Source organism: Cephus cinctus, unplaced genomic scaffold (assembly GCF_000341935.2).
Source record: "Cephus cinctus unplaced genomic scaffold, Ccin1 Ccin1_scaffold0029, whole genome shotgun sequence".
Classification (NCBI taxonomy): domain Eukaryota; kingdom Metazoa; phylum Arthropoda; class Insecta; order Hymenoptera; family Cephidae; genus Cephus; species Cephus cinctus.
Genome location: NW_014332776.1, coordinates 832,155 through 855,900, shown reverse-complemented (window position 1 = coordinate 855,900; position 23,746 = coordinate 832,155). Strand labels below are relative to the sequence as shown.

Genomic DNA, 23,746 nt, shown 5'->3' with positions numbered 1-23,746 from the left:
AAGGAGGGGGGGGGGGCGGAGAACGAACCTTATGGTTAGAAGGGAACTGACTTGGCCGGGTCATGAATAAGTCTGTGTAATGTTGATTCGTAGTCAGCAATATTATCGAGCGAGGGATAGTGCGAAGAGATTTGTATGTATATATATATATATATATATATATATATATATATATATATATATATAATAGTAATAGCGCGTTGTCCAGGACGACGAGAGAGGCGAAGCCCTCCCCTTCGCCAGGAGAAACCAATATGCAAATTCATCGACGCGGCGAGGGGTCCGACGGGCATCACAATTACACGTAATAAAACGTGGCGGGCGTCGATATCAAAACACTTGTCACGATTCTGGAGCGTGCGAAAGCCCGTACGAGAGACAAGTCTCGATTCTATTGTCGCTCGGTGGACGGACGCCATTTTCACCGAGGACTAGACACGGCGCTGAACTGTGGGACCGGACTGTTTCTCTTTCAGACTAAAAGGGGAAAAAAAAAGAATGTTTGAAACACGGGATATATCGCGTGTATATGGTACCGAGTGACACTGTGCATTTAACACTTTGATAGATATAATTGTCTCTTTTCCCGTTTTATCCTTGTACGATCTTTAAACGCTGCCAATGACGATACATGCGCCGTCTATGTGTATATATATGTATACATTTGCTGTGATCTAGTCGAGTATCTTGGGACTTCTTTAGCTGGGCCCAATACTCTTGACTTATGGATCTTCGTGGCTGCCGAGATGTGCCGATCGATGGTTACCGATCGATCCAGGAATTCTGAGGTCTTTAAATTTATTGCCAAAGAGAATGTCGCTTCTTGTTATGCACGTAGTATAAAGGTTTTTTCCGTTGAGTTGCGCGCGCACGTCTTCTCGCCTTCGTCGGGATTCCCTCAAGTCGCGCGAATGTCGTCCGGGTCGATTATCGTTGTATTCCTTTTTTTTTTTATTATTTGTACACGAGGGTATAACGATCTAGGAAGGATCTATGAGGAAACACTATGCTAATTAGATTTCCACCTGCCAAGTCGAAGCTCGTGAACGAAAGCAAAGGTATGCGAACTGGAGCGCCGCTGTGGTCGGGCCGACTCTTGTAACGCTCAGCCATAGGCTGTTGCCTTAAAGGCTGGCATGCACGGTGATGAAACTATGGAAATGCGATCAGATCGGGCATTTGAATTTCGATTCAGCTTCTATAAATGGTTAGCTCGTGACTCCGGACCGCCCTCGCTATATACCATAACCACGCACGTTACTTGGTTGCCCTTCCGTCCTTCTGATCTATGCCTGGAATCGATATGCCGTGCCCACGTACAATTTGTACATTCTTAATCGAGTTGGACGACTCCGATACGCGTTTATTCTATGACTATAATTTAGCCAGGAATGCCTTGCCGATTTTTTACTTCGTAAGTTTATTTGTTACGTGTGTATATACGTTATCTTTACGCATGACGTAGTGGCACTTGTTTAAACTTTAGGATGACTATGAGATACTAGAGATAATACGTGTTAAACTCGGACACGTCGTATCTATACTGCAGATGTAAAATGGTCGCTCCACTTCGAGTCGAACGCGTCGAAATCTAATCCAAATCGATATCGTGAAACGGTACCGAAGTTCCACTGGGTAACCAATGGCCGATTAGCGACTGATCGTTATAGTGGCGGGCAGGAATAATTTATCAATAACGAAGTATGGGTTATTTGCGTGTGTGGTAACGCAATCCTATCCGACAGGTGTTTAATGTCTATACATTCGTACATACGCGCACGTATGACGCACACGCTTATGTATTATCCTCACGGCAACGTAGGAGATAGTGAAGTGGCGCTTAGCAGACATTAAATTCTCTGAAGCCGCGAGGGTCCGCGGTGATTATGTAAAAATTCGTATATGGGCCACGAGGCTCTCGGCTAACGGCACTAGAAGAACTCGGCACATCCGCCATGTATATTGGTTCCGTGCGTTTAATTCACATTGAATTCGTCGCCGCGCGCGTTCGTAGCGCTTACGTCGCATTATAATAAATGTCAATGAGACGATACTGTCCTCGGATATTATCGTCGGTATAGGTTAGGTCCATGAGAGTCTATGGGGCTCGAGTTAATAGCCATGTATTCCTACATTCCATTAGGTATTCCCAGCGTGACATAGGTCCTAGCGTCGCAGCACATAGCATAGCTACGCGTATACCAACATACGTGGCCAACATACTCTTATGCGGCCAGATTCCCTATCACGGGACACGCTGGTGCTGCTGGTCCTCTTGCGCACCATAACGACTATTGGCTATTGGCTATTGGCTATTGGCTATTGGCTATTGGCTATTGGCACTGGTACCAACTCCCTCTATTGGTTACGTGGATAATCCATGGGGAAAGATAGTCCATACGGAGAATGAGTTATACCGCATTGAGTATCAACAGATAGGATCTGCCTGACTTCCTGCTGGCTCTCAAAGCGGGCCGCGCCACTGCTTACAATATTACATCGCTCTTCGACCATCCTATTACCCGGGACCCGAGCCCTATATTCCCATATGCTACGTTACACGGGGCAGCGCACGTACGTGGGGTACGCAGCTTCCTTCAGGACCCTTCATTACCAGGGACTAATTGATATCTGAATTATCTGGGTCATAGTCTTATTTCTTGCTTTGACTATATAGTTGATCTTTGCTTTTGAATTTCTTTGCCTTTGAGATATGGAGCTTCGGACTGTACGGGGAGATGGGTGAGCATGTGAGTGTGTGTGCGTGCTCTTTATCATACTGGACAGTACCTATCTGAGGAACCCTCCTCTTATGTATATACATATATATCGCCTATAAGGTACGACCTTAGAGAACAGGAACTCGGTCCAGCTGCTGGATGCTGGAATGCCACTACGAGAATAATATGAGAATCGAGCGGAGAACGGATTCTTCGCTATTTGTGCGAATCATCCTTGGTCCAAGGAGAAAATCAAAGATCTCCTTTAGGGTGAGTCATTCTCATGGCGGACTACTTTTTTTTTTTCTTCCATCTCAATATTATCTCTCTTTTTGTCTCGTGGTCGTTCTCTGTTCACGAACGGAAGTGTCGCGTGTTTACGTCTTGTTATACGGGTTTGTTTTCAATGACCGAGCCGTTCTGCTGGATTCCGTCTTTGAGCGCTTTTAAAAATGTAGGCTTTGTTCCCGTATACGCTCTTCCTCTCCACCGTCGACCCTATGGTAACTATATTCCAGTCTTCTAGTATTCTTCGAGTTTTGACAAATTTCTTAATGGAAATTTCTTTGTATGAAAATTTTGCGTCATCGTCGCGCCTATGTAAATTCTTCACCTGTAATATTGCGCGTCAGAATGAGTCACCCTGACGGAGCGATAGTACTCGGCGCGCATTAGAGAATACTCCTCCGGCAATGGGACGAGGTCTGGCTGCTTTCCTAGAGTTTCGCAGCACGTGTGTGCCCTCTGCGAGAGCAAACGCGGACGCGGCCGAACCGCGCCGAATAAAAACGAGACCGTCGACCTATCACCTTATACCCAGGGTTCTCGCGTGAGGTCACTCGGGGTCTTTCGGTTGCTCGTGGCTTCACTGTACTTCCTGTGAAAACAATCAAAAGCACGATTCTTCCTGGTGAAAGCTCCTAGTTATGCGTCACTAACGCGGAGCCTAATGTCGCGGTGAAAATTATACGCTTAGTGAACATTTTATACCTAGATATAATGACAACGAATCCTTTCTATAATAGGAGAGAGAGACGCGCTTTTTTTTAATGAACTCATATCTAACAGACTCCGTGTTACTGCCACCTGAAAGATGTTGCAGGCAGCCTCCAGTTACTCTTACGTAGACTTTATATCGGTTGCATTACCGCAATAGGGATACCAAGATAGCCTGCTAAGCCGGAGAACAATCGAGGACGGTTACTTTTAATTCCACGACTATTATCTTCAGGAATGGATAGTAGGTACTGGAATACTGCTCTACCTATGCCCAGTTATAGTTATGCCCCGAGAATCATCCATCCATTGGAATTCCTATAGGTACGTTTACACATAGGAGTAAATATAATATTTATTCAAATCCAAAGTAGAAGCGCCCCAGTCAATATTTTCAACAAAAAAAAAAGAAAACATTAAGGAGCGAATAAACAAGACGAGGAGATCAAGTTAGAAAGAAAGAAAAAAAAAGACATAATTAGCAAGAACTTCTTGGCTTCCGACAAGCACAATAATCAGAACGTCGATACGGTGATTGTGGTTGGAAAAGAGGGTGATGAGGGTGATTGCCGTTTTTCCATAAAAGGCCTCGAGACTCTACGAGCAGTTACTCCTAAAGGAGAATCTTCATGGCGATATGGGCGTTGCTCAGGGGTTGTCGACTGGGACGGAAGAGGCAAGTTCTGTACGACTTGAAGGGAATGGATGACAAGAACGAAGTAAGGAAGAAGGACGTGGTCCTAGACTCGGCTAGAGTAGTCATACCTCTAGTACCACGGAGCTGAGGTTGGTGGCGGTGGCGTTGGCGTAGGATGGCTTGGCACAGGTGGTTGGTCGCTGGTTGCTGGAATAGATCGAAGCCGTTGCAGTAGGTCCGTGGCTGGCGTGGCGTCGTGGTGTTACGGTAGGTTATGCCTTGCATTCCATCCGCGGTCGACGAACCGAGACGAAGGAACACGCCGGCTGCGCGGAGAGGCTGCTGCCAGTTCCTACGTTGGCCACTGTCCAGACCTGCCCTTTCCGTCTTCCTTTTCTTATATTCCCCAGGCCTTTCTCTCCCTTGGCTTTCTTCTGCCTCCCTCTAGCCCCTGGGTCGAGCCTTGCTTCGTACGTGGATCGCAAGCGCTAATTCTTAATCGGCTTTATAGGTTACGAACGAGGAATGGTCCTCTGCGCAATGCGCCTGCGCAGCTGCGCATCGCACTCTCGTTCAAAAGTATTCCGTGAAACAGCAGAGACTAAGAGTTTTCAGTGGGTGCGCTATGCGAGGCCGGGACAATTATCACAGATCTGTTATTGTTGTTAATTAACTTAATTACTGCGACTCGCTCCCCGCGTCTTCTCTAAAACAACCCCTTCTGCTATTAGCTACCTGCTTGTAGTATACTCGGTATACGCATTTGCTCTGTATATCTATATACGCGTCTGTGTGCGTTTGCAGCTCTCTGCGTTATGCGCTACGAACAACCTTGCGTTTCGACAACCGGCTCGGATTGCTAGGGCGTCCCTGTTAGCTCGTTACCGATGCAATTAATTGAAATAGCGCGACGCCCAAAGGCACCTTCTTATACGACTATATAGGTATATACGACGCCCTGATATAGCTACCCTCACGCTTTTCCTTTTCCTTTGAGATTCTTAGACTTGCTTTCATTGGCTCAGTTCGCGGACGACGTTACTAGCTGAAAAAAAGAAGGAAGAGAGAGAGAGAGAGAGAGAAAGAGAGAGAGAGAGAGAGGATCCTATAACTATCTCGTTACTGATGCAATTACCTAATCGGATTCGATCGGACTTTGATCTTAATAGTCTTCTCTGTATCATCCAGCTTGCTCCCTCTGATCTGAACTCTTGTTCTTCATCGTTATGACATCAATTTCAAGTGTCACCTAAGACATTCGCCAAACCTTATGGTCAATGAAATTATTGATGCACGTTATAGAGCTTGATTGAGTTCTATATATACATATATGAACTGGTTATATAGGTTGATTAGATTGCACTATAATCATTGATTGCTGTCTATCGCACTTTTCCAGCCATTTTATTTTCTCCTAGAATCTCTCCATCTCCCTCGCTCTCGTCATCGTCATCTCACTTCAGAACTTCAAGTTCTACGGGCAGACTCACGTATCTATCTGGCGATTAGCCGACCGGAAGATCAGAGCTGAACACATCATCAATAACCCTTACTCGCGAATAATGGCAAGAGCGAGTATCGGTTCGATAACCTTGTAAGCTCTTATAATGCATCTTGTACCTACAATATTTTAACACGTTACGTTCATAAAATCAGAACGAATTTAAGTATCGCACGTAAAGTGTCTATTATATCCGGCTGATACTTTCATTCTCTTCGGGGGCCACAATAGGATTACGAATAAAAGCATTCCGTGCAAATGCGTTACGCGTGTATTCCCGGAAAGTAAGATAACATTGTCGTATAGGAAGGTGGAGATTATTCCTGAGAAGGAATGGAATATATCTAGGTACCATACGCAGCTGTCCAAGAATAATAGAGCACGTCGGTATTACGCGCGAGTTCGATTGGCCTGGTTTAGCAGGGTCTATCGTTACTTCATTCGACTTAGTATAAAACCGGATCTGACTTCAATTCTATCAGACCTACTACGTGTATATGGCTATACGTACGTCTGTCGACAAAGTAAGATTCGAGGTTTTCCGATCGGCCATCTAAAACCTCCCGCTCTCAATGTCTCCTCTACGTTACCATAGCCCTGTTAGAGGACCTCTATACGATCAGATTGATCTGTAGAAGGTCGACGTCGCGATCTGCCTCGTTATAATGTCGATCGATCAGATCCACCAGTGTGTGCCTTTCTAATTCGATAATTTATTACCTTTATCGGATTGTCAATTAGACAAATTGCAAAGGCAGCCTGTCCTTGCTACCTGTAGGCCTTATTTCATACGTACATATACACATATCTATAACCTGTACAAGATTCAGGCTAAGGTACAAGGTTTCGTAGTAAAAAAATTCCAAAAAAAGTTTTTATAAATTCTTCGTACGAAATGTCCTTATTATTTATTCGACTCTTCCGTATCGGTTTCTGACTTTGGCTGACTTCCCGGGTGTCCCGAAGAAGATGCGTCCCTGTTGAATATCCGGACTAGACCTCGTAGGCATATCTGGTGCACAATCCGCATGCGTGCATGTATTATATATACAATGTACTATAGGTGTGTATATATGTATATGTGTATATATATATATATATATATATATATATATATATATATATATATATATATATATATATATATATATATATATATAGTCATGTGAATTCGTCGAAGCGAAATCCCTTTCGAAATATCAGGGTAAAAAAAAGTCCCACGTAATACGAGCCGCGCGAACTCGTTCCTAAGGAAAACACGGGAGCGAGGACCCCGAGACAATGGCGTAACATGTTAATGTAACCTTTCTGAATCGCGAAGAAGCCACAGCGAGGGAAGAGCAGCACGAAGTGAGTGAGGCGGGTAGAAGCACGTGAGTGCGAGCGGGTGCACCTGCGCGAGAGTGAAAGGTACGTCTCTTTCGGTTATACAATCAAACCCGGTTGGATCTCGTGTGTACATAGCGAACCCGTGCTAATCGTAATCTGCCTCCGGTTGACTTGTTGACTGTAAAAAAAAAAATTGAACAAAAAAATGAGAAGAGGGTAGAAAAGGGTATGGGGTGGCAGGAGAAGAATCATCGACGGTTCGAAGCGAACGGACGAGGTTGTTGATCGTCATTTTGAAATGGGACGTGAAATTTCGGATGAATCCCCTACTTGTTGCTGAATCGTTTTTTAAAAGTCGTGGGTTATGCGCGCTGAATTATTCATTGGTACATTGGTACATGGATCATGGGATAGTAATTTTTAACGGTGCTGCACCTGGGTTCGACTTCGTGTTAACAATATTTTGTTTTGTAATAATGAATCGGCAGGTTCGATCCTTTCACCCGATGAGAACGGCCTCTGGGCGTCTTGTAATTTTCTGTGTAACCTATGAGATTTTGTTTATCGCGTAAGACGTACGTAGAATTTGCTGATGGCGGAGACGCGCTTCTTTTCTGACGATCGCGGGACCAGCGGGCGAGAGGGTCGCGTTACGCAACCGCGAAGCAGCTTCGTTCGAATCCGAGATGAGAGATCGTTCGTTTAATTTGCGCTTTCTAGTTAATTAATCCCAATTACACGTGGGGTTATGATTATGTGGAAGCGAACCGGGTACGAAGACCGAATGATTTTAATTGCTGCTGTTGCTGCATCGTGCGTCATTTCCATGGTGCGTTGAACTCGGTACTTCATCACGGAAGCGGAGGCTGACAGACTGTACGCGGTGCGGATTGTATCTTGGCGAATGGTGCGAGAAAAAGGAAAAGCGGCAAAGTTTTAACAGTTTTTACATTACGTTAAAGCTCATGGTACCAAATTTTACTGTGAAAATCTATGTCTTGTCTGGGTCCTAGCTATGTCTGTACCAGTTCAATGGCGATCTCTGGATCAGCGCTGAACTTAAAAAAATATGCACAAACATCTACTAAGAGCTACTAGGAACTACGTATAGAAGTATTCTCGCGGTATATGCAAATGAAAGAAAAAAAAAAAAAATTAATATGAAGATATACGAAAAACAAAAGCATCGGAATAAGAGTCTGTTATTAATTGACCGTTTAAAGGACTGTTATTTCGCGCTCGATGCGTAACGTCCTGGCATTCAAATGAGGTTACGTGACGGAGGTTCTCGATACGTTCGTCGAACAAGTATGCACGTACCTACATAAGCGAATAACTGTGCTCGAGGTGCAACTTCGTATTTCAAGACTTTCGAGCCTTTGGAACTGGAATTGGAAGCAGTTCGACCGATATAAAAGTAAAGCGTCAAGTATGCATTTTCGGCGGTCCCTTTAAGCCTCGTTTCTTCTCTTTCCTCTCACGGAATGACAATTCTCCAAATATACGCGAAAATAACGATATTATTATCGCGTCTGGCAGTGACGTCACTGAGCTGCTCTCGACATCGATTTAGCCAAATATGGTATTTGGCACAGTTTACGAAAATGAAAACACGAGACAATCCTATTACGTTCTGTTACGTCCATTCTGAGGTATCAGCTGAATTCAAATAGAAAACGTCGTTTGAGTTCGGCTTCCGGATTCTCAGCGTGTCCCGAGGACCGTTCGGCGTCGCGACGACGTAACGGCTCGATATGGCTATATAATGGAATCCCAACGTTAAAGTATAGCTATCCCGTAGTCGGTAAGTTTATATCAGTGTGAACGCTTTAAGGTTTGAAACTATACGAGTTTCTGTGGTAGTTCGCGCGAGCGACGGATACCTGGTGCGTCGTGTCGCTCGCTGCAATAACTCATTGCGTAATATTTCTAAGAGAGAATTCTCTGTCTCTCTCTCTCTCTCTCTCTCTCTCTCTCTCTCTCTCTCTCTCTATATATATATATATATATATATATATATATATATTCTGGTCTTCTTAGCTATATCTATATATACCTATTAGACGTCTACGAGCATATCCATGTTTGTCTATATGGGCGTCCATCGGCGTCCATCCGCGTCCGGGATCGTCCTTTAACCCTGGCTTGATATGCGCACCGATCAAACCCATGACACGTGACTTCCACTACTAAACGTCCTTCTTACTCTTTTTTCCTCGTCTCCTACGCACATGAATCCAATAACGAACTTTTCCTTGACGGAAACGTCCTTCCTTCAGGATCATCGGATGATTCGCACATAGTCACCCGTAAGAAGCTTAAGGAAACAACGTAACGAGCTGAAAACGAATCTGAATCCCCGTACGAAAAGCATGCATATTTATAGATGGCTGGATCACGGTTTTAGCGTGCATATTTATTCGCTCTTAACTCACCTGTAGATACATACCGAGAACGTAGGAAGCTGCCAATTTTTATTCTCAACGCCTTTGCGCTCGCAAGGTCGGCCGTCGCGTATTGCTCATTAAATCTCTCTCTTCGGCGGGTTAACGAAGATAACCGGATTATACGCGCTAAACGTTCGCGATGGATCTGGAGCAAGGCTTCTGGGCAGGGTACGCGTTATGTATACCTGACCTTCGCGAAAGGAACAAGCCACTTTGCGTACGCGCAATATAAGGTACTGGACGCTTAGACCCTGATGTTCTTTATAGATTTGATAAATGACACCGACTTTACGGTCTCTGTACGGTTCGTTATCGCGAACATAAGAAAGTGAGGTTAGCTTTATCAAAGCGACTACGAGGTAAAACATTTCTATAGCGTATAAGAATATGAAGTCAGCATCGAAAAAGGAGCCACCTCGTAAGGACAACAGGCACGGTACGACCTTGATCTCCCTTGCTCGTTTGAGCACCTCGTCCTCCTGCTGGTCCGGCGTCTTTATCACGGGTACCGTAACACGCACCAGGTTACATTATATTGTTGCCTTAGTGGCTTGTACAACATTTACTTACATACCCGTACGGCGCCCTATATCTTGCTTGACCTCTATGTCGTCCTCTTCGTCGTCGACGCTGCTCTTCTTGGTTAGACCTCGCCGGTGGCTGCTCGCCGCTATTGGTAACTCATAGTGCTGCTGCTGCTGGGCTGTCCTGCTATTTGCTGCCGTTGCTCGCTGCTATGTTGCCGATAGTGCCGAGGATCGCTATGCCGAACGATAGTCGATCGCGTCCTACACAATTTCCTACTTACCCGGGACATCCTTGGTTCTCGATAAAGGACCTCTTTTATAACCTCAAACGAATAAATCCCCCTTAGACTTTAGTTACGGCTCTCGTAGCGTGGAAGCTCGAGGAACGGGTCGACTGCAGCGCCTCTATGATTTCCCGGGATAATTATTATTGTACTGCTGTCACTGTCACTGGGATCGCTCTCTGTCTTCTCCAGATCCCGTCCGAACTTCTTTGAACTCACGATAGCGATAATGGACGACTCAATAATGTATTCTACCTAATCGAGCCGCGTCATCCGAGTATACCATTAGTCCATTTGGTTTCTCTGTGTTTATGTATTTACTGTCTATGGTGTGGATCTTACCGATGCCGTGAAACCTCCGAGTACAATTACGTCTATTATGTATATATACATAGCCCAGACACGTGGGGACTCTTCCACATCTATACGCTATGGGACCTGTTCACGTGGTACCATATAGCTCTTGTCTAATATATCTATTCCGTTTACGTGAGCAATTGCGTCACTCACGTCCAACGAGTTCTTAAATGTGACCAAGTTTCTACGTGTCCCCAGGGATCTCTGTTTAACAGTGCCCCGAGTGTAACTGATATTTTCACGATATGAAAAATTTTAACTATCAGTCATTATATCAGTCATTACTTTATCGTACGGTTCCTGCACTTAAGACTGTTTCCTGTGTCTTTCTACTCGTTTTCGCGAATCTCCTCGCTGACCAACGGTATTCCTACTCCGATACGTGTATACATATATCTCGTATATATACACAGCTATCGGCGATACGTAAAGCCGCTATCGCAACGGCGATAACCAAGCAACACACCAACACCTGAATATCTGGATGTCCGAGCGGTACTCCAAGTGCCGGATTACTTTTCCGTTCCCGTTATCGGCCGATAATATTATTTGAGCTGCGCCCCATTCACGTACAAACACGCGATATCGAGCACGCATCGGCCGCGTAAAGGCGGCCACGCACGGCGCGCCATTATCGGCCGTCGCCATCGATTTAACCGACGTATGTAGCCTAGCTATACGGTATTATTAATTGCGTATAATCCCGGAATGACTCGAAAATATAATTGGTACAGCGGTGCGTTATTTTGCTACTGTATTCCTTCTTGACGTTATCTCGAAATTACACGTGGAGACGGGGAAGCACTCTGTGTAACAATAGCTGACGATGCCTATAGTGCACTCCACCTCCGTTCCGATATCTTAGATGCGAATAATCCAGCTGCATCTCTTCGGCAGAAACCAACAGGATGCATAACCCGTGCGATCTGCATAGATGGTTATAAGTTAGCACCAGGAAGCCGTCGACACCGTCCAAGACGGTATTAGAGCCACACGCGTTGCCGGCGTCTAAGGAGCGCCTTGTCACAAGTCCCGGGTTTATACCGCCTTGATATTCTCTCCACCTCCGTTTGGTACTCCACTCGCGACCTCCCTTCTATTTCCATTCTATTCGACGCCGCGTGGCATTGTCTCTATGGCGCGAGGAGTAATGTAATGGGGACATGGGGACTGTACGAAGGAGGGTTGCATTGTGTTAGGATTTATTAGGCAGAGGCGGACAAAGGTTTTGTCAGTGCAAATTATGATTCGCCGTCTATCGGAACGTATCCTATAATGTCACATTGGTGTAGCGATACAAGAGTTTTTTATTTCTTCGACTCTCTCTCTCTCTCTTTCTTTTTCTAGCTTCAATTTACCTACGTCTTTGTTCTTTTCACGTATTCACTTTTCCTACTCAACACCCGGAACTATCATGGATTCTATTGAACTTTGTTACGCGCCACGTAACGTTTCGCTGCCTCTTTCCTTTCGCCACTGCTCCACTCCATATAAGATTAATGGTCACTCGAAATGAATAATAAACATACAAATTACTGTGTGGGACAGGTTACAGACTATAGAGATAACGATATCAGCCTCGGCGTAACCTGTTGACTTTAACGAGAAGCAGAAACTCCTCGCGCATCCTTAATGAAATTGAGTTGTTAATGTACGGAATAGTCATCAGTATCGTTTAGTATATATATGTTATTTATTTATTTCAGAATTATTCATTCTGAACAAATTCTGAATATACCGTGCTTCGGGATGATGTAATTCATCAGATGGTAAATTAAAAATTTTTGTATTCCTTAAAAGTAAAGACCGCGATTACTGCTTGACAAGATCCAAAGGACACGCTACCTTTATTAGCGTCCTGGAGGACTCGCTCCTCGCTTTCGTATTCCTAGTCAAAGTCTCGCTTACAGGATATACCAGTTCTCCACTTTGCCCCTTCGCTCCTCGTGGATACCAGTTTCAGTGTACAGGGTACCCTGGAGGGGGAAGTATGTCATAATGAAAAAATAACAAGGAAATCGCGCATCGTGACTAATAAAAATTCATCCGCTAATCAGGCGCAGCGAGCGGCGTCCTCGGGCGTCGGTTTCGCATGGAATTCCAGAGGAGGATCCGGGCGTAGCGAGGAAAAAAAATGATACGTCCATCTTCTTGCAACAGCTAGAGGCCTTCCCTGGCCGCTGCTAATCGGAACGACTGGAACTTACGCTCAAGCAAAACGGGGCCCCGCGTAGAGATCTTAACGATCGCAATTACCAACCTGGAAGCTGCGGTAGGTCAAGGATACTGCAGAGTGATGTTACGGATACACATGATTTATAGTGGGGGTGGAGGGGTGGAACCTCAGTGAAGATGCTACTCGTTGGGATGATGCCATCGCCCTGGGTCAAGAATCTCCTCGGTGATGATGACGCCTCACGTGTTAAATTTATTGACGATAGGATCCTTTGGCGTTTCGTCGCTCCTTTCCGCTATTCTCAAGATCTTCCCACGCACGTGCCGGCACCAGTGGGTACTGGCACCTCAATCTACGGGCCCCGTGAATAATTACCAGATGAAGATACCGCCGCCTCGCGTAGGCCGCTCTCTCCTTGTCTCGACTCCCTTTCCCGTTCTCTATACATTTCTCGGGCCTTTCTTCCTTGCTCATTCCGCAACGGTACCCATAGCTACACTCTGTATTAGGTTGGATTAGGTTAGCCATTCGTCGACGTTTCCCATAGGCAGTCCTCTTATCACCATAAGAACCATCGGAACTGGTATAAAGGCCTCGCTGCTCGTAATGTCGCACCCTGCCATTAGAAGACTCTAAACTCAACGCGGCCTTCTCAATCGTTCGCGTGATAGGGAAAGGGGCAACGACAAACAGTTCGAAAATAAGGAAAATCCCATAACGTGTTGCGTGTCTCTCGGACTCGATTCAGCCGTTCGTTCTGATAAGGGTGTATTGCATTGTGAATCCTATTTAAAAAGTGTCTCTGCTTTAAATTCCTTCTGTTTCCTGACGTTAGGCGATAGTTCGCCGTGTTGGCACAGCGCTGCTGGTTCTCCCTCGAGGAAGCCATGAACCTCTCACCGCACGTGAATTAGCATACAATGACGCGTAAACGCACTTCCATCGCGTGCGGTGTAAAGTGTCCTCGAGGAATACCGAAGAAAGTGCAGCAAGGGGGTGCAACCTTCCTTCGTATTGCTCGAATTCTTCGAGCTTTACTTCTACAACTTTTATCCTTCACTACCTGTATCATTCGACTCTTATATTTTTCTTCCTTTCCTTCTTCCTCCTATCCTCGGTCTCCCTCGGCGTCCTTCCCCTCTAATTCTCTTCTCCCCTTAGGATTGCCCTCTCGTTTGGTAAATTCCTACGTAGGTATTTACGAGCGGCCGAGTTACATCACCCAAGTGAATTCGATGTTTCACGGACGCGTTCCCGTGAGGCCCCCGATGGTAAATTATCCGGCCGCGGAGAGAATGCCCGGGCCCCGTATTCCTGCGGCAATAAATCCGACCTTTCCAGATTTCCATTTACGTTGATTATATCGAGCGCGGAGTCACTTCTTCCCTTCTTCTCCCCCTTGTCACTGCGCTTACTTTTCCCTATTGAGTTCTCACTGCGGGAGCCTCCCTCCCTCCCGTTTAAAATCCCCCCTCCACGTTTCCCAAAGCTACGATTATCACTGGTATCGCTATAGGTCAACAGTGTGAATCGGGAAAGTCTCTGATAAGACCAGTAATCTTCGTCCAATGCTCGACGCTCGTCGAATTCAAATAAAATAATCCAAAAAAATTTTGTATATTTTTTGATTTTATCGCGGCCTTATCCGACCATCGAAACGAGCGATTTTATCCACGTTCATAACCGTAAGCCTGTTACGCAAGCGTAACAATTCGTCATTGACTTATCTGTGGAATCCTATCGAATCGAATGATCGATGAGGCACTTATTAAATAGAGCTGTCGATGTTCATCAACGTATAATATATTCGTGATTGCTTAAATTGTTGCTTGTGATTGAAGAATTTTTGCATAAGTACCTTTCTGGTTTCTAATTTCACAAACCAGCTACCGGTTACCACTTTGTCTCTAATTAACATATGGCCCGTGCTAATTGTTCGGCCGTCTCGTGCGAATAAATTAAGCCGGCAGTGCCACGGGGAAATCTTGCGAATCGTGAACGTCCTACAATAATTTTTTTTTTTTCAGAAAATTCCAGTTCTTAATGTTTCCCACGCATTCCACTCTTGTGTATACTGTAATCATTGGCGACGCCGACTAATGGATAAATTATTTTTATTTTCAGAGATGGCAAAGAAGGTGGTTCGTCCTTTACGACGACGGCGAGTTAACGTACTCCGTAGACGAGCACGTAAGTATTATATCCCATTAAAGAATAATATGGCTGCATGTGTATAAGATCGTGCAAGAAGACAGTAATTTGAAACCTGATCGAATCCATTCAAGAATATCCACATATAGATCCACTTTGTCAGATCCGTTTATCGCAACACTTCTAGGACTTCGTTTATCCTGGATCGTAGGGGCTACTTTATTGGGCCTAATAAAAATGCAATTTGACTCTTAGTTCCGTATAGGCTACGTATACCTAACCCAACGTTCTCAAGAAAATTTAGATACTCGTTTGTACATATACCTTTTATACATATGCATACACACACATGCGTCTTCGACGTATGACAACTGTGAATGGGGCTTCCAGTCAGATCACGAAGTGTCGGACAGTTATGTTATAGCCAGTCATGAATCAAGAGCTGCCTCTTTCCGCGGCTTCCTCGGAGCCGCGTCGTGTCAGAGGTCAGACTCAATTGTACTTGCTAGACAGCCGCGTTATATACGTCCGACACTATAGAAACGGACACCGACGCCGACCCCGTCGCGACTTCTCCTGGCTCGCGTAAAATAGACACATCTACGAGGCAAAGTGTCTCCGTAGAACCGCAGGGAGTTATGGGTAGGCCGGTTACGTCATACCGTCGAACAGTCGAAAGAAATGGTCTGCCCCACATCATGAAGGATGTATACGGATCGCATATACATGTACCTTATGGTACCTAACCTTCCATTACAGCGTGGCCAAAAAATATCCTTTTTTTTTTCCTTCTACACCCATCCGACTAGCTCGAGGGTCGATAATTAGGCGCGGCGGTATCACGAAAGCAGCTCGAAGAAGTGGATTACAAAATTGGGCCGACAAATTGGATGATTTAATCGAGGGCCCTGGCCGAGTGCATATTACTATAAGATGGGCCCCACCTTACACTAGAGATTACTCTAATCCGTACGATTATTCTCGTCGCGAGACACGCTCTTCCCCTTTCTTTTTTACGATTTGCATAATTGGGTGTACCTGTACCCGGGATAATGCCCCTATGCGTGTGATACGGCCGTGCATGTAAGGTACGTATCTACTTCCTTCGTTGTCTTATAGGTTAGGTTTATCTACTCTTCTATCCCGATCCGACCAGGTTAGACTCAATTCGCCTGGTGCATTCTCGTTGGCCTCTTCTGCGCTTCTCTATTCACCCTTAAGAAGAAGGTGCTTGTCTTTCTAGCTCTCTCCTACTCTCTATCTCTCTCTCTCTCTCTCTCTCTCTCTCTCTCTCTCTCCCCCCCCTCTCACTCTGTCTTAACCAAGCCCCCGTGAGAAATGACCGTTTCAATTAACTATTAATTATTTTAACTGGTTACGGCGCAAGGAAATAAGGCGAGCAAGGGACGCGGCGCGATCTTGCATTCTTGAGGTTAACGCCAGGGCCAATGAGAGCTGCTGCTGCTCCTGCTTTTCTGTTCCGTCATTGAATGCGTATAAAGATCATTCGCAATTAAACCTTTCTACACGGGACCTACGCTTATCGGCCATATACCGCATTCTAATTTGCACCTGCGAATCGACGCCAGCGGCTCTAGCGGTGCCGTCGCGACGCTTTTAAATTCGTTCTTTTCAATTTTCAGGATAATCAATGTTATTAAGTTATTGCTGTTAGAAAAGAGTGTGGTGACGTTTGTATCGTTGTACTTCGTTATGGATATTATTATTATAATTTTCTTAATCCTGTTTACACCTCATACTGAGCGTTATTAGGGACTTCCTCCGTTGCTTCGATTAATTAGTACTTAATTGACTGCCAACTTAATCGAGTAAAAAGTCGATGGAGCTTATTTAATTCACATTAGAGATACACTGTAGCGCGACGTCGGATGTTATAAATAATCGATTCGTAGAGTCTGTTTTCCGCTTTACGAGTGCAGACAAACGTGTTTCGCACTGACGAATTTTTAAAATAATTTTCAAATTTTCCAAATATAATACATTTCATTATCCTTAATCTCTTGCTGGAACATTTCGAGCAGTACTTTGCAATGGGAAAATTGTTTAGTAAATTTGTTTAATATACTGCCACAGTACAGTACCCTGTACCTATGTTTCTTCTTAAATTACTTTTCTATCTTGCACTTCTTCCCGGTACAACTCCTACGCCTGATATTAATACGATACTCACTGATACCAACTCCGTACAAAGAACGTAACATTACCATAGGTACGTTAATCTTATGCGCTTACATAACGCACATTATGCAGGTGCCCATATATACATGTACATACACCATATGTTATACAGATACGCAACGAGGAAGTAAAAGGAAGTGTGACGTAGTCATTTTACCAGGAACTCTCGAAGCCTCAAATACAAATACCTTAGACCCATAAGAATCCTCGGTCAATCTGTGAGTTCATTCTCGTTAGGAAAATAATTAAGTTTATTTTGCGTTAACCAATCTTATATAAATCGTAATTCCGCGATAAAATCTCGATTGGACTGCAGGTAATAATTCGTGTAATCGCAGTACCGTTGCACCACGCTACGGTGCAACGGTTGCACTCTGTCCCTTCGTCCAGTGTATTTCTCTGCCTTTGTCCCGATCTCGGGTCCTTTGTTGCACGAGGGCAAGGTCATCCAGAGGGATGGAGATACTCGTTTTTCCAGAAGTCCAATCGGTATAACCACCATGTACAGTTAGCTCATCGGCGACCTTAAGGTCGTCCCTCTTACAGTTCCTCCTCCCAAGTGGCCCTCTTTCAATCCTGCAATCGAATTCCTTCGAGTTCCCCGTTACGTCTACAGATACCTTTAAAGTGACCTTGAATCCTGCATAGCTTCCTCGCATTATCTATAACTAAAGGGGGGGAGGCATTGGAATTCCTGATATTTTCTTCAGGGCTTAGCTTCTAATCTCAATGTATATAGTTATAGCACCGTTGAAGCACCCCGTATAATTTTCTTTTTGTATCTCACTTTTTTTGTTATTTTCGACTGTCTCACTCTCTGGACCACTGTAGGGACTTATTATTAAATCGAGTAACATTGGCGTCCATCTTGGTCTTTCTATTTATAGGCAGTGGTACCTATCTAAGGTACTTGACTAGTTCATGGTACATCACCTGGTTGGTATAATACTAAACGTAAGCTAATCTATGAAAATAGTAGCCAACGGACACGCGACGATTTCTCATTGTCTCTAGGATGCTGAGGAAACGTATCTCTAGAATGGTGTGCCGGTGGGCACTGCACGGCGCGTCTCTAGGAATCATCCTCCTTTGCTCAGGATGAAAATAATCGAAGGAAGCGCCGGGGACGGCAGCCCTCGGGGCGCACCGAAACTCATTTCGAAAATTCCTCAAGGAGAAATATGTAATTACTTGGGAATAATGGAGACCCTGGGCGGCCCGGGTATCTTTCGTCTGTCGGATTTATATTAGAGGAAGGAGGGTGACCCGCGGGAATTCTATTGTCCCGGGGTCCGTGGCTTGGCTACGTGTTAACTATTATTCCTCCAATCTAGTTCTTGCCGGAGCAGGATGGGGAGGGGTACCTCCTTGATGAGTACCGTTTCTGAATTTTGAATTGGCTTATGTGATCAGGATGACGTGATCTATCGGATAGGACATAAGATGGATGTCATCATTCGATGATTTCAGTCCCAATAATTTACCGTTACTCGATGGCGGATGTCACGTGCTCCTCTTTTTTTTTTTTTCTTCTATAAATAATTAACTTAAACTATTCCTAGGACGATGAATTCAACCGAGGATCCTTTTCATGAAGGTTTCTTTTTTATTATACGTCACCGTCACGTTTTTAATGTCACGTATCAGGAATCTGATGGAACAGGTGGCAAAATTCTTTGGACCATTGTCGCAGCATCCATCTACGTGTCCGTGATTATTCCTTGCTCATCGTTCGATGAACGCTGAACACTGTGGTCCGGTACCTATTCGATTCTTCATCGAACAGGATCGGGGAGGAGTAGCTCCACCCGGGGCACAAAAAATTCCTGATGCAGGTATCCTCCTTTTCTTGGCCTCCCAGGATTATATGGAGTAGGTAGGACACCCCCGGGTTATTCACTCTCAAAAAACTGATCCGTCGGTACAGTCGTCGAGAAAAACTTTATTTCACCGGTCTGAAGTCCTACTGTCGGTGACTGTATCCTTTAACCCGCGTCCTTTGTCACTGCCATACGTATCCTGCAAGCAATTCGAGTCCCAAAATACATCTGCTGATGGTCCTCGCGATGGGCGCCTGGAGGTGAACTTGTTTGGAGGACGGGACAGTGGTAGAATCTCCTTGACCTTGACCTCGACTTCTAATCCATGGAGGTATCGTTCGCTGCGTTGGCAGCGCCTGGATATCTCCGGCTCTTTCCACTAATTTCCTCTCGTTTCTTTTATCTCTACGGCGAGGGGGGGACCCTGGCTCCTTCGCGTTTATTTTTGCCCGGGGCCTCACGGGGTCTCTTCTGTGGGCCAGATGCAGCACGAAATCGGCCGCTACCAAACGAGTTTTAAATTGCTCCCTACCCGGGATTTGAATGCGATAACACGCGAAGATGCAAAATGGACCCACTAAACGCACCTGAGCTACGTTGGGTCCGCCATCTAGCCCCCATCCCCTATCCCCCATCCCCCATCCCTGATATGGACCCTTTTTCATCGTTATTCACTTCTCGATGATCTATGCACTATACTCGGACGGAAACGACTGCCTTGTAAAAACTTGACTGTATTACGGGTGGCCGAGTGTACGAGAATGGTAAAGCGAACGTTGAAATGAGAAAATAATACCGAGCAATATGGTGGGGATTGGTGGAGGAGGTGGGAGAGGGTGAAGACCTTGTAAAACGGCCAGGTAATTTTCCCCAGTTATATGATAAATGCATGAGATGATTTTTCTTACTTCTTTCTCCTCTGTTTCCAACAACGAGAATGCGATGACGCTTCAGAGCCATTATGTTTTTGGAGTACCTTTTTAAATTTACGGAAACGCATATCCGCCTCGTGATTAAAACTATTCGCTTTCCGTCTATATAAGTACAGTGCCGTACACTGTAAACGATGGAAGTTATAAAAATTTTCAATTTCTTTCGTCCTCAAATTATTATTATACAGGCACGTCGAAACTCTCGTAACCACCGAGTAGCGTATACAGCTTGCTTCTATATTTACAGAAAATTTACCTTCTACCTCGGTTCACTTTCGTTCAAGAAATTCATTAATTTTACATGAGGACGTCTTCTTCGTACCGAAGAAACCACGTTATGTGTATTTACCTTTTAAACAGCCTCGACCGAGTTTCTTCGTTCCACGCCAGTGTCCACACAGCATGCAGTATTCGGTATATGTCCGTAGTACGTATACGTAGTTGCGTACAGCGTTTGGGATATCTCGATGAGAAAAGCGAACCCAGTCAAAATTTCCATGCGGCGCGTAAATAAGTGACAAGATCCTTAGCGGCATCCTTGCCGGTGGAATTATTCCACGAAGAGGACTTCCAAGTACTTTGTATACAGAAAGGATAACCAGAGGAAGGTCCCTGCCACAGTGCAGACTTAGCTATGAAATTATGCGGCAGGTGGTCGAATGCAACTTGTGTTCAGCATGGGATAAACCGGCGCTTTAATCTGAATTATGATCTTACGTATGCATAAGCGAACACGTTGCACCGCGGCCAATGAGCGAATTTTATGAACTGTCGGGTATTCTTATTTTCGTTTTTTTTTCTTCTTCTATTTTTTCCACGTGGCCCCCTACACATTAATCACGTCCCTGAGTACCTGGGACCTGGTACCATTTCTCTTAAATTGTCTTTGTACTCGTACACCGTGTATCCCTATAACTTTTTCGATAACACCCTCGTCCCGTTGTTATACATATATCCGTGTAACAACTTCTGAAAAAGCTTCCTACACTCGAGATCAAATTGCACTCTGCTGCAACGGCCATGATCGCTCGAGTCACTTCGTGCTCACCGATAACCAGTGGAACACGATCCAATACCAAAGACGCATCAACGCGCACGTTAAGACATCGCTAACCGATGAACGATATTAAAAGGATTCGATTTGCATACGTCACCGTACGAAAAGGGTATAAATGGAATATATTGCAGTTAATGCGTGCCCCCTGGAATTGACGCGTGTTAAGTGCTCGAACGTGTTGCCCTCGTGTTTCGGTTCCGGGTTTGGGGGCAATGTATTCTTCGCGACTTCATCGTCCAGTATCACTGTAATGTATATATGTATATATATATATATATATATATATATATATATATATATTACAGTGTACACCGTTACGTTGTATACGGTGAAACTAGTAACGTCATCGATTATCCTGCAGGGGCTTTTCCTCGAGGATATAAATTCGTTAATCCACGTGGTTAAAAAGTCCACGGCACGAGTCGTCCCGACGCGTATCACACGATCCACTTAAAGCGGCTGCATTCGCCAGCGAAGCCACTGACTCCTGGAGCGATCCTAGATAGCGCCAACGCGAAGACCTATCTGGCAGGAGAAAAGGGACTTCCCTTCTCTCTAACAGTGATAGGAATAAACGTGGACGTGCACGTGACGCTTCGTATATCAGATAGGCCAGCCCGTCAGTAGACGGCGTGATACCCAACACACACGTGGGAGCCCAACCGAGGAGGCAATTCGTGACGCGACATGAGGGCATCGGCGCTCCTCATCTTCAGAATTTGACAACAAAGAATTGATAAGATAAAGGCTGGGTCGGGATTGGTGGAGAGGGGGTGGCTGAGAGAAGGAAAATCCGACGTTTCGTGCACGCGTACGAAGGTTGGACTGGTTGGTCTCGTTGAAAATCGGCAATCGTGCGTTGTGATGGTTTTGACATTCTTCGAGCGTGAGTAGAGTTCGATGATCGCGAGATATGGTAGAAGGATGAACTCTTTCTTTTTTCGGTCTTTTCACCGGTTTACAAAGCAGATATAATGATTCGCAGAAGCGACGACAGTAATGCACGGTGATCGTCTGTGAACTTTTTTTTTTTTTTTAATGTACCGTGGAATTCTTTTATTTTTTCCTTCCATCAGCCGCGACGTGAATGGATAACCTATGACCCCTGGACTCCATACCGGGCTGTGTATTGCTACCAAACCTCTTAAAAGGATACGGGACGTACCGTTGGCGAACGGCCCACTAAATTAGCAGGGCCCTTTTGTGGCTCCATTCACGCTGTCTGTCAGGGAATTCAGTTTGGTCCTCACACACACAAGGGCGGGAGGCTGGGCGCTCTTGCTCTTTCAATTGATATTCACTGTGGGCCCCTTCGTGGAAGGTCCATCTCGTGAAATACCACAGATGCGAAACTAGCCTGCATGTTTATCCAATATGAAGTAGACAATAAAGAGAGAAGTGACAGTATTAAAAAAAAAGTACTCGTTCGACCCTGCAACATAACCTAACATAATTTAACCTATATGCCCATGCGTGAATTCAGTTGAGAATCCCTGCCTAATATACCTAACGTCACGTGTCATACATTTAGCAGTATCTAGCACCGAGATCGGCGCGTTTGACAAACTCGGATGACAGTCGACAGTCGAATTCCGTTGACCGGCTGGTTTTCTACCACTTCCACAGGTCTCGAGTGGCACCGTCTGCCGGATCGGGCCCCGAGCGACGTATACCTATTGGAATGGTCATTCTTCCTTCTAACTGCACTTCCACCTTGGAAGACCTTACCACTTACCTCCTACGCTAATCCCAAACTTTGTTTTCTTATTTCCCTTCGATTCTCTCGCTATCGCGGGCTGTCGCGATAAACTCCTCGGACACCTGAGATTACTTGGAAACGTCGCTTTCGGAGGTTGACACTTCCCAGACACTCCCTGCTGGATTGTGCTGGTCAGGCAGGATGGATATCGAATTGCACTGGTTATCCCGATCGAGACTTCACTCGAACTATGCGCATAGTCCGGATGCATCGAGATTTATCGAATGATATATACATCAGAAGCGTATCGATTCTCTTCGCCTTGTTTCTACGTCCCTGAAACGTGCATCGATGGGATTTGAAAATGAGCCTGGAATGTTAATGACGCAAGTTCGGAAGTATAGTAATTTTTTTCCTCCTCTTATACAACGGCCCGTTCAACTTGAGGATGATTTATGGTGTCGCGAACACCATGGGGCATTTCATTTCACTTGGCGCTGCCCAGTTTGCCTTCCTTCCTTCCTTCTCTGCTTTCGTTCTCATACTCGCTCTCTCGTCCTCTCAAGGTTCTCCTCGCTCACTCTCCACACCACCGGCTATACTACGTTCCTCGTATCTTGTCTCGGTCCTCCGGTATACCTGTATATAAGGGAGTCTCATAGACTCGAACCCGAGAGTGTACGTTACACGGTGTCCCTTACCATCGGGCAGTGCGCCTACTCTTTTGCACCATGCTCCGTCGGACTTCATACACACGCCCAGCTCTATGTGTCACGCTTCATTACGGTCGCGCCACTTCAACTTATTCTCTACTTGCCTAGCCATACGAACGAGATCGTGATTTATATGGATCACGATATCCCATGCTCTCGGTAGAATTCGTGTCTCGCCAGGGGTAACGTGAATGGGGGGGT

At 45.2% G+C, this 23,746-nt stretch overlaps 1 protein-coding gene across 8 annotated transcripts in view; it reads left to right on the top strand.

Annotated features, from left to right (window-relative positions):
- LOC107267318 (protein outspread) overlaps nucleotides 1-23,746 on the top strand; it is an 88,487-nt gene that overhangs the window by 35,974 nt on the left and 28,767 nt on the right. For all 8 annotated transcript variants that reach the window (XR_003059627.1, XM_015738864.2, XM_015738855.2 and 5 more), the window contains one exon: nucleotides 15,099-15,164. Coding sequence is in view for 6 of the 8 variants with exons in the window: in XM_015738864.2 (XP_015594350.1) it covers nucleotides 15,099-15,164 (66 nt within the window). In the remaining 2 variants the exon portion in view is untranslated. The remainder of the gene's footprint in view (nucleotides 1-15,098; nucleotides 15,165-23,746) is intronic.